The sequence below is a fragment of the Apaloderma vittatum genome, unplaced genomic scaffold, assembly GCF_000703405.1.
Source record: "Apaloderma vittatum isolate BGI_N311 unplaced genomic scaffold, ASM70340v1 scaffold16822, whole genome shotgun sequence".
Classification (NCBI taxonomy): Eukaryota; Metazoa; Chordata; class Aves; order Trogoniformes; family Trogonidae; genus Apaloderma; species Apaloderma vittatum.
The window spans coordinates 107,327-122,185 of NW_009702081.1; the positions used below are offsets into that span (position 1 = coordinate 107,327).

At 46.0% G+C, this 14,859-nt stretch overlaps 1 protein-coding gene across 1 annotated transcript in view; it reads left to right on the plus strand.

Annotated features, from left to right (window-relative positions):
• The window catches only part of NTRK3 (neurotrophic tyrosine kinase, receptor, type 3), a gene marked incomplete at its 5' end in the record, with an annotated part of 96,159 nt that extends 81,300 nt beyond the window's left edge, over positions 1-14,859 (plus strand). Inside the window, 2 exons of the mRNA XM_009879407.1 lie at positions 11,421-11,579; positions 14,460-14,859. Of these exons, the coding sequence (XP_009877709.1) occupies positions 11,421-11,579; positions 14,460-14,645 (345 nt within the window). The remainder of the gene's footprint in view (positions 1-11,420; positions 11,580-14,459) is intronic.

The window sequence follows — 14,859 nt, forward strand, 5'->3', positions numbered from 1 at the left end:
TTGACAGAAGTACATAGAAGTTGGGGGTATATAGAGATAATGCAGTGATGATGAAGCTGGGGAAAAGCAGTGTGGCAAGCAGGAATTTTCCATTTAGTAGGCAAGATTTGCTTGTGATTTCCTGAGGGAGGCTGGGGGTTGCCAACTGGGATGCATGGATTGGCACCCATCAATACCTTAGCAAATCCTTTAGGGCCTAGTCTCACAAAGGAAAGAGGGCAGAATGAAATTTAATAGGCTGGTGTTTGGGGTTTTTTTTCGGCTCTACTCTTTGGGCTGTAAAGCTGTTTCCTACGCAGACATGTGTGTCATTGCGTGTGCATGCTGCATATATGTACCGAACGCTCTTGGACTCGAGCAGATTATCCAGTGGCAGTGAAACAAGCCAAGGCTTTAAGCCCAGCATTTGTAGTCACATTTCTCCTTGAAATAAATGCTCCAGCAATGACATAATTGACTGTCCTGTCTGCTCAGCATATGTCTGCAAGGGTCATTCATCCTGTCAGACTCTGAGGAATATTAGCATTTTCTTTAGACCCACTTTCTCTTTCTCTCCTTCCTCTTGTGGCTAACTTTAATGGAGAGCTGGTGGCTAGAGACTCCCCTAAGAGAACACTTGGTTTGGAGAGCTGACCATCAAGAAGGAGTCCTGTATTAAGGCAAAACTAGTCAGATATGTCTTACCATGTGCTGGCTTTGTGAAATGGTCCCAGTGGGGCTCACCGAGCTGGAGCATCTGGCTGGCTGCAGGAAGGGGAGCAGAAGGCAACTAGTGATATCAGCGATGGCCACTTAGTGTTCGAGAGTTCTAATGGCATGTGGGAACCAGGTTCCTGTGTTTGTGAATTTGCTTGTTTATTTACAGTCCTGGCTAAATAAAGTAGGGAGGAAGAATTTTAACACAGTGGTTAAAATGCTTGGGACTCCAGCAACTCTGTCCTACTCAAGGGCATCCAGAAAACTTGATATAGAATGGAGGAAATTTCAATGCACAGAAAGTCTGAGGTGGAAAAATATAGTAGAAGAGGATGCAATGCTTGATTCATTCCAATTTTCAAATTTAGCTTGTTTTCTGTCAGAATCCTTCAGGCAAACTTCAACCTCAGCTTCTGCACATGCCGCTATTGCTGGTTTTAGTTCTGCCCCTTGCCAGAACTGCTGCTGTGCTTAGATGGGTGCAGCCCCTCTCTTCTCTTGCTCCTGTCCCTCTTTGGCCAGTGTCACCGTCTGCAGCCTCTCCTCTGCGTGTCACACCACCTGCTGACAGGGGTGCTTCAGGCATGCTTGGGAAGGGCATGTCCAGGGAAACCTCCCCTATTTTAGGTCTCAGGAAGTTTAGCCATTAGTGTCATATATTCAGCGTTTCGCTACAGTGACTTAACTCATGGCGTGGGGGTAGGAGGCTGGGGTTTGCCTCTGCCATGAAATGCAGCTTTGCATTCAGCGGTGCCAGAGCTGGCACAGCTTTCCCACCGGCACTGATGAGTTTAATCACATCATTAGTAGGTGTGACACTGCAGCCTCCGATGATGAGCTCTTTATTTTAACACGGTTCTCAACGTGTTTGTCTGAGATGCCATCTGTGCCTGTGCTGCCTTCATTAGGAGAGAAAGCATATGCATCTTCTGAAGTTGTTCTGTATTTCTGTGGTGTTTCCCTGCTGAGAAACCACTGTTCAACTGGAGGGTGAGAATTTGTACCTGAATGAAAGCACCGTCACCCAAAATGCTAAAACAGGCCAGATAAACTATTAGGAAGCACACTGTTGGGAACCAGCCTCAGTTGGCTTACGGGAAACTGGCTAGGAGGAACGATCCAGCTATTTTATTGTGGAAAGTTTTTCATCTTGGTAAAGCGCTAAGGCCCCATCCTCTAAATAGCTGTAAGATTTCAGGAAAAAGGAACAGATTTCTATTTTTTAAAGACTTTCTGCTTTAGTACCTCCATACCGCGATTGTGCATAAAAGTCTCTGGGTTGTCTGCCCAGTTTTTAGATCCTAAAGATACTAGGAAGGTTTGTGGGCATCTAAACTTCCCCTCTTAAATCTCCATGTTCAGGTATATATTGCTATAGATGCCCCTAGGTATCTATATAGATACCTACAAGAGGCAGCCTGCTTACAGTGCCTTCACTGAACCGGATTCACAAATGACAAACCAGGCAGGAGCTGCCAGATCGTGGTCCAGCTGCACATAAAGAAAGGGACGGCTTCTATAGGGAGTTCCCATACTTTGCATCATATTAAATTTCTGTCTGTATGCTGCCAGGCCCATGTACACTGAATCTGACATTAACAAGAAATAGATTTCTAAACAATCTAGCCTAATGAATTTTGAATATTATTATGATTAATGCCAAGGCAGTTGAATTGATTATCCAGCATCCAGAAGTTAAGTAATGGAGCCTTATCTAAATCATGTGAAGTCGTCAGTCAGGAATGGCTCTGACTGCAGACGAAGATGGAGAATTATTGGTTACCCAGAGGGGAGTCACTGTCAGGACAGAGAGGGAAGGACGATAGAAGGAGAGATTATGAGATACCAATCTGAAAGCATTTTAACATAGAGTGATCGCACATGCAAGAGCTTTATTGGTACTATTTCCTAAGCTGCATTTCTTAGGCCATTTTGGGACTTTACTTTTATATCACCAGGTTAAGATTTATTGGGCAAATCTTCTTCCTACTTTCTGGAGCCAGAAACTGAGCTGATTTTCATTCTCTGCATTACCAGCAGAGCAGAATCATGAAGGATGCATTTCTTGCATTGTGATGGTTTAACTTAGCCTCTACCTGATTGGCTTTTGAGCTATTAAACCCTTCTTGTAGTATTGCCAGCTCACTGCAAAATGGTAATGCAGATCAGTCCTGGGCAGTTTCTATTGGTACTTGCAGTCTTTGCAGACTTTAGACCCCCTTTGGAGTTGGAACCAGCAGACAGCTGGGCTGTTTCCTGCGTATCGCATGTCTCTGAGCAAGCCTATCCTAAAAAATGACTGTGGTGTGGTACAAGGGTCTCCAACCCTTCTGTGGCTGCAGAAGACCTCAGAAGCCACCATCTGTGTGCACCTCTCTGCAAAAGTACCTAGTGCCAACACACAGCCAAGCGGTGGAACTCCTGGGAAACCACTGGCTCTCCAACCAGTGACCCCTTCCCCAGTGCTACCACTTCCCTCCACTGCCAGATCTTAGCGTGAGATCTTCTCATTCTGGGCCACAAGAAGCTTTCAGCCGGTGGCCCAGGGGATCAGGAGGCTGGTCACACTCCTTCACCTGGGAAGGCTCTAGCAGCAACTGTTAGGACAGGAGTTTAGCACCTGCTAGGACCTGGTGGTGGTCTCACTGACCTCTTTGCTTGGTGCTTTGCAAACTACAGTTGCTCTTCTCCCATGTCTCCCCAGCTGAATGAGGCTGGGTTTCCTCATAGATTATGTCCCAGTGATGGAGATCATGCCTTTTGGAGCATTTATTTATAAGAAAATGAGAAACTTTGTTCCCCTGCAGGCTGGTTGTGCAGCCCTTTCCTAGCAGTGGGTGGTGCTGCTTTGAGTTCTAGGAAGAAAACTGTGGTAAGGAGCACACCAAATAGATTATTGGCAAACATAATTAAAAATATATGTACGATTACTCCTCTGTTTCCCTTTTCTTAACCATCCTCTGCATTACCTCTGGCATTTTTAGATGGCAGATAATATAACTGAGAGGACTCTTGGGTACAAGCAGCTTTTAGAGCAGCAGTGATTTATCTCAGGCCATTTTGAGGTAGAAGAATTTACCTCTAGCTACAGCCACCCCTCCATGTCTACCCCCTCTCATTTGCATAAGTAATTGGCAGCTTGTTAATGGCTCATTAGGAATGCTGAAAACCGTGGGATTAAAACACACTCAGTGGAGTAGAGATGAGGGGAAGGGGGAGAAAGGCCGTTGTCCCTGCTTGCAAATTACACCGCTTGATTCACTGTGATTCAGAATTACAGGTCATAAAGCAAGTAGATTGTTAAATGAAGTAAGGAAAAACAATGTCAATGGCAGGCTTTATTTTTAGACTCATGTTTAAACACAGTATGTGCATCTAGGGGGAACAAACAGTCCCTTGCCAAACAGTCCTACTGACAGCGGGAAGGTCTCGCCCCCTTCTCAGTTTCACATTAACCCTGCCTGGTCAGTCTTTCCCGCTCCTGAGCAAGTCCATCTGGCTCCCTACATCACCTCACTATAGGGACATTTGGTACTTGTCCTTGTTCTTTGTCTGGGTAAGTCCAACCCTCTCCCCTCTGGCGTCCCCCAGCCTGCATCTCCCCTGCTTTGGGCAGGGCTGGGACACTCAGCACAGCTGCCTGCAAGTAGGAGCAGCAGCTACATGTTGCTTTTTGCATTCTGTAAATCTGCAATCCCTTGCAAATTTCTGTGAGATGTCTTCAGTCACCGGCATGCAGGGGAGCAGGCAGCAAGCCCCATGCTGCGGCACTACCAGAGCCTGCAGTGGAGGAGGTGGTCAGTGTAGTGAGTGAGGATCGGGAGAGAATCAGATCTGCCGTTCCCAGAAACTGCAGCATACACGTGCTCAGCACTGCATGGCGAGGATACAATAAGTCAGGTAAGTTGAAGTGTTTGGTGGAAGTTTTTTATTGTTTACTGTCCATTTTTAAGGTCATTTTCAGCACTGGTGATGACAGCAGTGACGGCAAAGGCACAAGACCTGAAGGCAAGGACAGGGCTACACTGAGAGTTTGCAGTGATGGCTTTTGGATCAGTTAGAAGAGGCTCAGCCTGCGGGCTGGTACGGCCATCAGGCATGATGCTTTTCAGACAGGTGAACACCTTTGGGATTTTTTTGAGGTCGCAGTAATTATGGCAACAGTGCAGTCCCATATAGCTAGCATCTTTCCTTCTGGATACGCTGCAAGGAAATCACAGATAAAGTACTTGGGAATTGCATCCAGTCACCACTTGAAGTTAAATTCAGCTGCATCTGATGTAAACCACTTAAGAGTCTTAGTAAGGTGGCAGTTAAAACTATGAAGTGCAGGACAGCTAATGTTCAGCAAAGCTCAGCTCTGTCTGGCATGTCAGAGTTAATCCCTCTGCTTTGCAAAAGGTGCCCAGCAATCTGTCAGGACTCACAGGCAAAATAGGGGCACATCTGATAGAGAAACATCTCTTAGTGCTACTGGCTGCAGCACTGAAGGCAGGAAAGGTAGATATGGTGCTTATTGACATAGTTTGGTGGTGGACCCACCATTGCTAGGTTAACAGTTGGACTTGATGATCTTAAAGGTTTTTTCCAACCTAAGCAGTTCCATGATTCTATGATTCTAGGGAGTGTCTCTTCCTGAATCACCAGCTATGAGCAGGTATTGACTTTTGCCCTGCCCCTGAGAAGCCACCTTCTCATGCCCTAACCTTTTCTGATGAACTTTGACTCACAAAGGCGTGATCTTCAGCAGTTTTGTTTGCTGTTGGTTTTTCTCTAAGAGCTCAGCTTAGCCAAACAGAGAAGGTTTTCCTGCTTCTTGCTTGCATTGGGTTTTTTTGGCCTTGTGTCATCTCAGATGACCCAGCCACCTGCGGCTCTTAGTCATCCAAGGCTGTCTAGAACTGCTGAATTACACACCCTGCTAATGTGTCCTGATGGGGATGTACGTCTGGCTGCTGGGGGAAGGTTCAGAGCTAAGTATCTTCCAGGGATCACCCAGCTCCTAGACCTGAGGTCTAGGACATACATTCTAGTGCAGTCCAGCGTGGCATAACAGCCAGGTCTGCAATTAAAGAAGATCCCAGGTCATTTCTACCTACAGTAGCAGGCACAGAGACAGCAATCAGCAAATGTGTGTCTTATCACTGGGTCAAGTGGATTGAGTGTTAAGTGGATTTTCCTGGAGAGAATTGGTGGCAGGTTCTCCATACTGCTGCGTGATTGCTACGTGATTCTGTAGAAACTCAAGTGTCCCATCTTCCTGCACATAAAATGGAAGTTCAAATAATGCTACACCGTATGAAGACACCTACAGTGGTTCTTGTGGCTTTCCCAAAGCAGTAGAGCCTCCCTGAAGTATGCCAGGAACAGGAAGAACACTCTCAAATGACCTTGGAAAGCCAAAGCACCAATTTATTTTTTGTTTTATTTCAAAGTTGGGAAGGAAGCTGCAGAAAATGGAAAATAAACACAGCCTTAGAATATGCTGGAGATCAAATTCTGTTCTTAGCCAAGATCCATGAAGCAACATTCACCTGTGAGCGTGGAGGGGATGGCTTAGTAGCTCCCCTCTGAATTGCTACTTGGAGCTACAGCCCTGGAGCTAGTGTGTGAGCCAGGAGGGGCAAAACAGAACTGCCAGCCAAGAGCTGCCTTTAACATGTTAGTATCTGGAGTCCCGCTGGTCCAAAGTTCTCATGAGGGTTTTTCAACCCTACTCTGGTTTTGATTTCTATGGTATCTCGGTTAGTGGCCCAAACTGGAGATATATTGTGCAGTTTTCACTGAACATTGCTCCTCCACTACCTGCTGTGTACTGTCACGTCATCTTTTCCCTTCTTAATCAGCTGGATGTCATTCAGAAATCTGGGACAAGGAGAGTTTTTTCCCCAGACACCAGCTTTCCTTGGTAGCAGACAAACCTCATAATACTACTACCTTATAATACTACTTGCACATAGCATTTATATAGCTTTACATCATCAAAATGCTGTACTAGCATTAAGTAATTATCTCTCTCCCTAATGGCCATTAACGCTGGCCTTTCATGAACCTCCCCCAGCTCCCTGAGGTTCATATCTAATACAGCAATAAGCTGCTCAAAGGGAGTGGCTGGTTATCTTGCAAGTCTACAGGCTTGGATGTGTAATGAAGCTTCAGAGCAGAGGCCAGGTGCCCTGGAGTATCAGAAACATGTGGCTGTAGACCAGGTCATGCACTCGGGAGTATCCCTTAGAAGGGGATAGAAAAGAGTAGGTGATCCTGCGATTTTGAAATGGAGACAGAAGAAGGAAACTTTGGCCCCTCAGAGAATACGCGCTGATTGCTCTATTTATTACCAGGACAGTACTGCAAAATGAAAAAGCAAAGTAGTGGGAATAACATGTCAATGTGGGCACAGGGAGCTAGCTGAGAGAAAGGGAGAGGAAGTTAGAAAGCTAAAAATGTCAAGCAAAGCTAGACAGCCATGGCAATGGGATAAAGAGGCCAGTCTGCAGGTCTATGAAGCATTAAAATTACAAGGAGAAAGGGCGAGCTTGGCAGCATCATAGAATTTGAAGAGAGGAAGAGAAGAGGATTTACTTGCCTTATTTGCTTGAAAGCAAATCGCTCTTCCAGATTGTGGAGTGTCTCCAGGAGAGGTGTTGCAATGCAACCCTTTGAGGACATTTCACCCTTTAGAAGCCTTTCCAAGACGCACCTGCATGATAGCTGGATTCCTCCATCCCTGGCTCTTGAGTGAGATGGAGGAAGAGAGGGTTTCAGAAAAGACTCAGGAGCACCATGCTCTTGACAAGCATCAGTCCTGCATGGTCTTTTATTTCTGAAACCTGTCGGGCCCAGCTCTGAGCAGATAGAGACTTGTCTGAAACAAACTTTCAGCTTCTCTCCAAAGACACAATAATGATTCTTTCAAAAGAAAAAAGCAGCATCTTTTTTTTTTTTTTTAGCCTGATTTAATAGTATCATTTTGCTTTTATGCTTCTGGCAATGGCTGGTCCTGTAAAAGAACCACGTAGCCATGGGAATCACGTGCAAGTCTACAGTGGCATTACAAAGATCACATCCACTACATGTTATGCAAAGAATTTCTGTCACCCTGGACACACTCTGCTTCCTATGGCATCCGTAGCAAAATCTCTGCGCTCAGCTCTAAATCGTTTTGCTGCATCAGCAGATAACAGAGTACGGGTGACTGCAGACCAGGAAGACTCAACTGAACATTCACTTACTACACAGCTTCAGAGCAGGGCCTTTCTCTGCCTTCCTGCATCTGTTTTCTCGTCTGTGAAATGGGAATTTTAATCCTAATCATTTTGCGAGGGAAGCAGTAAGGGATAGTCAAAGGCAATGCTTTAAAATATAATAGTCAGCCTGATGTGCTAGGCTAGACGTTGGAGTGGTTTTATGGTACAGTTTAAGTGATACCTCTTTTGCTCACAGCTAGCTAGTAAGTGTAAGACACAGCATTTGCTCTCAAAAATGTGGCGCCCTCTTTGAGATGCAAAGAGTACCTTTGCGAAAAGTACCTTCTTATCTATAGCGTTGTGGTTCAAGCCAACTGAGACAAAGAACCACACGGCCTCCGGCTCACTCTTCCCCTCACCCCCATTTCCAAAGTGATGTGGACAGAGACAATTCAACTAAAAAAGGCTCAAGGGTTTGAGATTAAGGATAGGGAGGGTAATAATCTACCATTTAAGATGACAGGTAAAGAACCACAGCAACTTGTGGAGAAAAACATAGATTTAATTCACCACCACCATTTATGAAGTAGAATAGCAAGAGGAATACATCAACAAATATGACTTACCTTAAATACACTTTGGGCCCCCCTATGTTCCTGGCTACCTCCTTCCCCCCATCAGTGCAAGGGGTGGCAGGGGTTGGGCTGTGCAGTTCATCTGGGAATTGCTCATCATCCATGGCAGCCCTCTTCCGCCTCTTGAGGTACTCAGGGCCATGGATCGCTTCAGGCATGTTCCCTGATGATGCTCGGTCTGTCTCCCCTCTGGCATGGGGCTCTGCATGTACTGATGCATGCTGGACATTCTCACTGCCATCCGTCCCTCAGTGGGCACACAGTCACCCTCCTGCCATCTCAACCACCACGGGCTTCAGGGCAAGGTCCTGCTCTGGCAGCCTTCTCCCTCTCCTTCTCCTCTGGGACTCTTTTCCCCTTCTTACTTCTCAGCGCGATGTTCTTTTGTTCTCCTCTTACATCCCTCTCTTCCAACAGAAAAACTCCCCAACAGTAACGACAGGACAGCTCAAAACAAGCCGAAACCAAAAGAGAGAAAGAACAATGGGATCACTTCTTAAATACCTTGATGGCAGAGATGCCGATTAGCCTGGCCCCAGCCAGAGGCAGGTTCAATTCCTACCTGGGGGTAGGGGAGACTCTTGAAGTTTTGCATGAGTCTTCCCCTGTTTTTACAAAAAAAACCCCATCAGACTCAAACTTATGGCATATAGCATACCAAAAAAGTAATTTGATTATCAGTTATTGCTGGATTAATTTTTAGTAAAATATTTGCCTCACGTGATGTACAGGGCTAGGAGGAATGCTTTGGCAGTCCTTGGTCTCCACCATGTGAGCTAAGCCAAGACCGTGTCATCGGATCCTTGGGACAACTGATGACTCTGTATGTCACTTTAGTGCCAGTTCTTCACCAGAGGTGACCTGAACTTTTTTTTAGCTTATTGGATCTGAGATGGGACTACTGGCTTCTCTGCCCTGCTTTCAGGGCCAGGTCCTCAAGGGGTGTAAATCAGGGCCCTCCCATTCAAGCAATGCTGCTGTTTATGTAAGCTGAGGACCTGGTTCATAGATTCTGAACTGCTCTAAGACCTGCTCAAAAGGGAGTTAACGGTGTTCAATTTATTGTACCACCTGTAATTTCAAATGATCCTGCAAGATTCAGGATATTGCACATGTAGAAAGCTTTGCAATAAGTAATCATTTTGAGATTGCTGGGAAACTGGAGTTAGTGCTACTTAAAGGAGAACAAAATAAGCATTAGCCCAACACAGTTTTTACAACAATCAGGTTTGATGTATGTCCTGTTCTGTTGATAACATTTCCTCAGAGCTCTTCACAAGAAGGGAAAGCAACTTGTAAAAGCTGGGAGTGCAGAAAAGAGCTAAAATTGCAGCCAGGGTTTCAAAGGAACAAACAAAGAGAAGCATATTTCCATTTCTATTATGGGAGAACATTCTTGGGAGTTTAGAGCAGCAAGCTGAGAACATGCCAGCCAAGCCATCTCTAAATGGGTGCAGAGCTGCAATGAGCTTTTTAGCTTCTTGCATCACAGTTTTAAGCACCTCTGCACTTAGAAAAGAAAGATGTTCCTGAGACTTATAAAATTTCTCTTTTTTGAGCACTGTCCCTCTTGCTTCCAGGCACTGCAGTGTCTCTCTGTACTGACCCTTCCCCGCACTGGTTCTGCTTTCATCAGGCAGAGACCTGTGGCAGCTTGGGAGAACTGGCAGCTCAGAGGAGAGCTTCTGTTTGTACAAGTAATGTTTTCATCCAAGCAAGTGCAACAATCTCATTATTTTGAATAGCCACACATATGCTGGAAACCTAGATACCAGATGCTTTCTCCCCTGATCCTTCACAGGACCAGCGAGAGTTCTGCCTGTTTGATTCCATTGCAGTACTACAAAGTTATTAGCACTTGCTTCTTTTGGTGCCCATAATGAGACAAGCAGTCTTCCTAGCAGCATCACAGAAGTGCTCATTTTTATCACTGCAAAATCTCGGACACTTCACCCTCAGCAGAAACAAGTGCTGGAGACTTGGAGCCATACTGCTTCCAGCACCGGCTGCTCTTATCAATTAGCTGTTTCCCCACAGATGGTGCTTCTTATGTAGAAGGACAGAACAGAGGAAAACTTGTCTTGCTCAGAGATGCTTATTTAGAAATCTCTAGTGAATCCAAAGGTAAATCCATCTGCTTTCAAATGGTTTGCATGTGTCCTGCAAACCTGCTGCCTGCCTGCTGTATTCATGTGCCCTAGAGAAGGGTATAAAGTGCCTTCTCCCTGGCTTGGCACAGCCCAGAGAGGCTTCGTCCATGGGCTCTTCCATTTCCCCAAAGGGGCTGGTTTTCCTGCCTCCATTACGTGCTGGGCATCTCCCTGCATGTAAGACCCTGTTCTTCACGAACAGACCGCCTTTTTGCAGTGCGGACTGGCAGTCATTTACATATTCAAAGCACTCTTTGAGAAGGCCTGTAGCACAGTTTTGTGAGCGCAAAATCTTTCATGCAATTAGGTGATGTGCATATGCCTGTGCATGGCTTTTAGAAAACCTTACTGAAGAGGGACAAACCTCACGCTGTATTTCTGGTGGGTGCCTCAGAGCGCAAAACTCAGCATGGTACTTTGTTGAACACTGTTTGTTGCCTCACCTCGTGGTTCATCAGACTGTAGGGTTGGAGTATGCTCTTGGCATTTTGTCATTTGATTTCTTTACAAGCCCATTTTGGGAGGAGAGGACATCATTTATCTTGATACATTTCACTCCCTATCCATCATGTTAACCAGGTGGGATTGGCGGGTTAGCCCATGGGCGGTTGGGGAGGCAGTAGCTTTTCTGAACAGCTCCTTTTAGATGGAGCTTACAGGGAGGCCCTGAGTTTGTCCACATCATGCCAGGGCTGACCCCATGCTCAGGGTTCCCGTGACTCAGATTTCCTTGTGTCTTTGCCCTCACCCAGGTTGGAGGACACACCATGCTGCCAATCCGCTGGATGCCTCCGGAGAGCATCATGTACAGGAAGTTCACAACAGAGAGTGACGTCTGGAGTTTTGGGGTGATCCTCTGGGAGATCTTCACATATGGGAAGCAGCCCTGGTTTCAGCTCTCAAACACAGAGGTAAAACAGTGCTGAGACACCTCAGCTGGAAACTCTACTTTTTACCAACTCTCCTTTCCAGCCTGCTTGCAAAGCAGTTTGCACATAGGTAGTCCCCTCCTTGGCACCCCCAAGGCTTCATCATGGGATAAGTGTCGTTACCACCATTTAAGAGCTGCAGAAACTGAGACATGCAGGAAATCAAAGGGCCCTGCCAAAACCATGTACTGGCTCACCCTAAGTCTTTCCCTTCTAATATAGAGACATATGATTTCTGTGTCTCCATAACAGCCACATCTGATAAACTCTCGGGGTGCTGCCAGAACTGGGGGATACCCCAATTAGTGCTGGGATCTAAGTTATTGCCATGCCTTGAATTTCCTCCTTTGTAGCTGAGGATCTTACTGCAGTCTTTAGGTTGTGAGAAAGTGTCTGAAACCTGTTACATGGCATGTGACACATTTCTGTGGGGCTTTTTTGCCACAGGGGTGTCTATCACATGGTTTGCCCCAGTTCCTTGAGGGTGGAACCCAAGGAGCTGTTTTGTCCATGTTATTTCTTTGAATGGCAAAAGTTGCAGCCCATCAGTATAGGGCTGTGCTGTAAAAATGTTGAGGAAAGGTTGGCTGGGATTAGCAGTGTGGCAAAGCCGAGGTTTGAGGCACATCAGCAGAAATGCTTTGGAAGATTTTTGCTCAGAATAGCAGGGGGTATTATAGAAGAGGAACAAGATGCATTGACAAAGCAGTGTGTGGGAACCTTGCACATTTTTATCCTACTGTGTATCTAATAGATTTAAGAAATTTCACCTTTTGTAATGAGAAATGTGCATTTTCTGCTTTCTGGATACAGATCCCTTAATTAAGTGAGTTGCAGAGATGGCAAATCCAAGGTGTTCCTTTACAGCTCTAATACTTGCCCATTCGTGTGCTCAATGGGGCCTGACTGTATATCCCAAAGTAGCACACGCAAACATTTTAGAGACACAAACAATGGAATTGACAGCGACAGAAGTTATTTGTCACGCTATTTAATGAGCTACTCTTGCATTTCCCTGGGAGGGTAAATCCAAACATACACAAACAAGCACATGTAGCTTGTGCATGGGTTATAAGCACCCTGGAATGAGACAGCTCAGCTTCCCGCATGCTTTCTACCTCAGATTCCTTTGCAGGGCAGTAGGACTGAGAAAAGTCACCTTTAACCTTGAGTAAGGAGGGCTGGTTGAATTCTGCACAGATGCAGCTGTATCGGCTTTGCTCCCATCACAGGCAAAAATCTTGTCCTTCCCTTTCCTATCACTGTATCCAGTTCCTTCTGAGAGCTGAGGATCCCCTGCTCAAACCAGTCTCCTGGTGGGAGGGACCCATGTTACCTCTAATTTAGCTCCTTTTCCACAGTTTGTGGAGAGATGGGCGAACCTGGGTGGCTGCAGAGGACTGGATGGTGAAGGATCAGAGCTGCAGAGCCCCATGGAGAGGCAGCTTAACGGAGCCTGTGCTAAGCTCTGGGCTGCTGGGGCTGGACTGTGAGCAGTCATCGGGCTAGTCAAGCATCACTGGTGCTGAGTGTGAGCATGAGCAAGGCTGGGATACCCTCTCCCTCCTGTGGCATCCTCATGGCTTCCCACCCTCAGAGCATTTTTAGCAGGTGTTGTCAAGGCTGGAAGAGACCCTGCCTGAGCAAATGAATGAGGCACCACCTCATCTGAAAGCTGCAGCATATCCATTAACTTCTGTCTATGCCCTTCCTTTGTGCTGGAGAGAAGGGGCCCACCAGAGGACTCCTGTGCATGTCCAGGAGGTTTTATAAGAAACCATAGCTCACCTACCCTCACAAGTCACTGCTGCTAGCAGCTTCATGGCAGTGCAGGCTTCTCTTCATGCTGTGTCTTCCTCAGCTCGCTTTTAGCAGGCCTTAATCAATCCCCTCTGTATTTATATGCAAACAGCAAAGTGATAAGTATCTGTTGAGCTGTGTGGCAGGCCCATTACTATTCATAAATGATAAATTCCAAACACCCCTTGCTGGGTGGCTTCCCTCAACATGCTGCTTGGGATCTGTGTTTATCTGCAGAGCGTGACAGGTCACTCGCAAACTGCAATGCTGGGACTCATCACCTCCAACCAAGGAGGCCAGATGGCAATAGCAGCTCTCTGACAAATCATACCTACCTTCCCTTTGCATCCGTTCCTCTAGTAAACAAAACATAGACACTTAGGGAAGTCCTTTCCAATGGCATCCCTCTGAAGAGACTTTAACACTATCCAAGCGCTCTCATTTCTCTCACGAGCAACACTGACCTGACTCAGAACAGAGTGTTAGCACTGCAGATTTTTTTTCTCCATCATAGGTGCAATTTGAAATGAAATTTCATTCTTTCAGGTGCTTTTCTATGTCAAAATGAGGCAAAGCTGCCCTTGGAGATGGAGGTAGTAAAACACTCTGAACTCTCCCTTGTAGAACTCTCCTGGGCTTTGCAGTGGAACGAGCTCTTGATTTTCAGGGAAGAAAAACATCATATCAGCTGTGCAAGATATTACTTTGGTGTGGAGATTTTAAGGCTTTTTTTCTTTCTTCAATAAACAGGGAAAACTGATGCTATAAACTGAAACTTCATTTCATTTGCTTGTGACCTCCTGTTTGGAGAGTGCATTGAGGTAGGTAGGTGTCAAATGGGGAAGACTTTCAGGAACTGCAAGACTGCCGCTGGAGACAAACTTTACACTATAAAATTATCATAAACAGCACACAAACAAGTAAACATTGAGGATCTGCAAGGCTCTGGGCTTCTCAGTGTCCTCATTCGCTAAATGGTAGCACACCAGCCAAGAAGTAACTGGGACAGGACATCCCACAGGAACTGCCTGGTGATCAAAGACTCTTCTCTTTCTCTTTCAGGTTATTGAGTGCATTACCCAAGGCCGAGTTTTGGAAAGGCCTCGAGTCTGCCCCAAGGAGGTTTACGACATCATGTTGGGCTGCTGGCAGAGAGAACCTCAGCAACGGCTCAACATCAAGGAGATCTACAAGATCCTTCATGCTCTGGGCAAGGCCACACCAATCTACCTGGACATCCTTGGCTAGCAGTGGCCACTTGTCAAAAGTCCCTGCTCCTTCTTTCCGTCCTTCCTTTCCTCTCCCCATCCCAAGTCCTTTGCCCCTCAGCTCCTGAGCAAACATCTTCATATAAACTCAAGTGCCTGCTAAACATACAACACTGAAAAAACAAAACAAAACAAAAAGCAAACCAACAAAAATCCCACAAAACAGCAACCTGTAAGGCAGTTTGGCTTATATA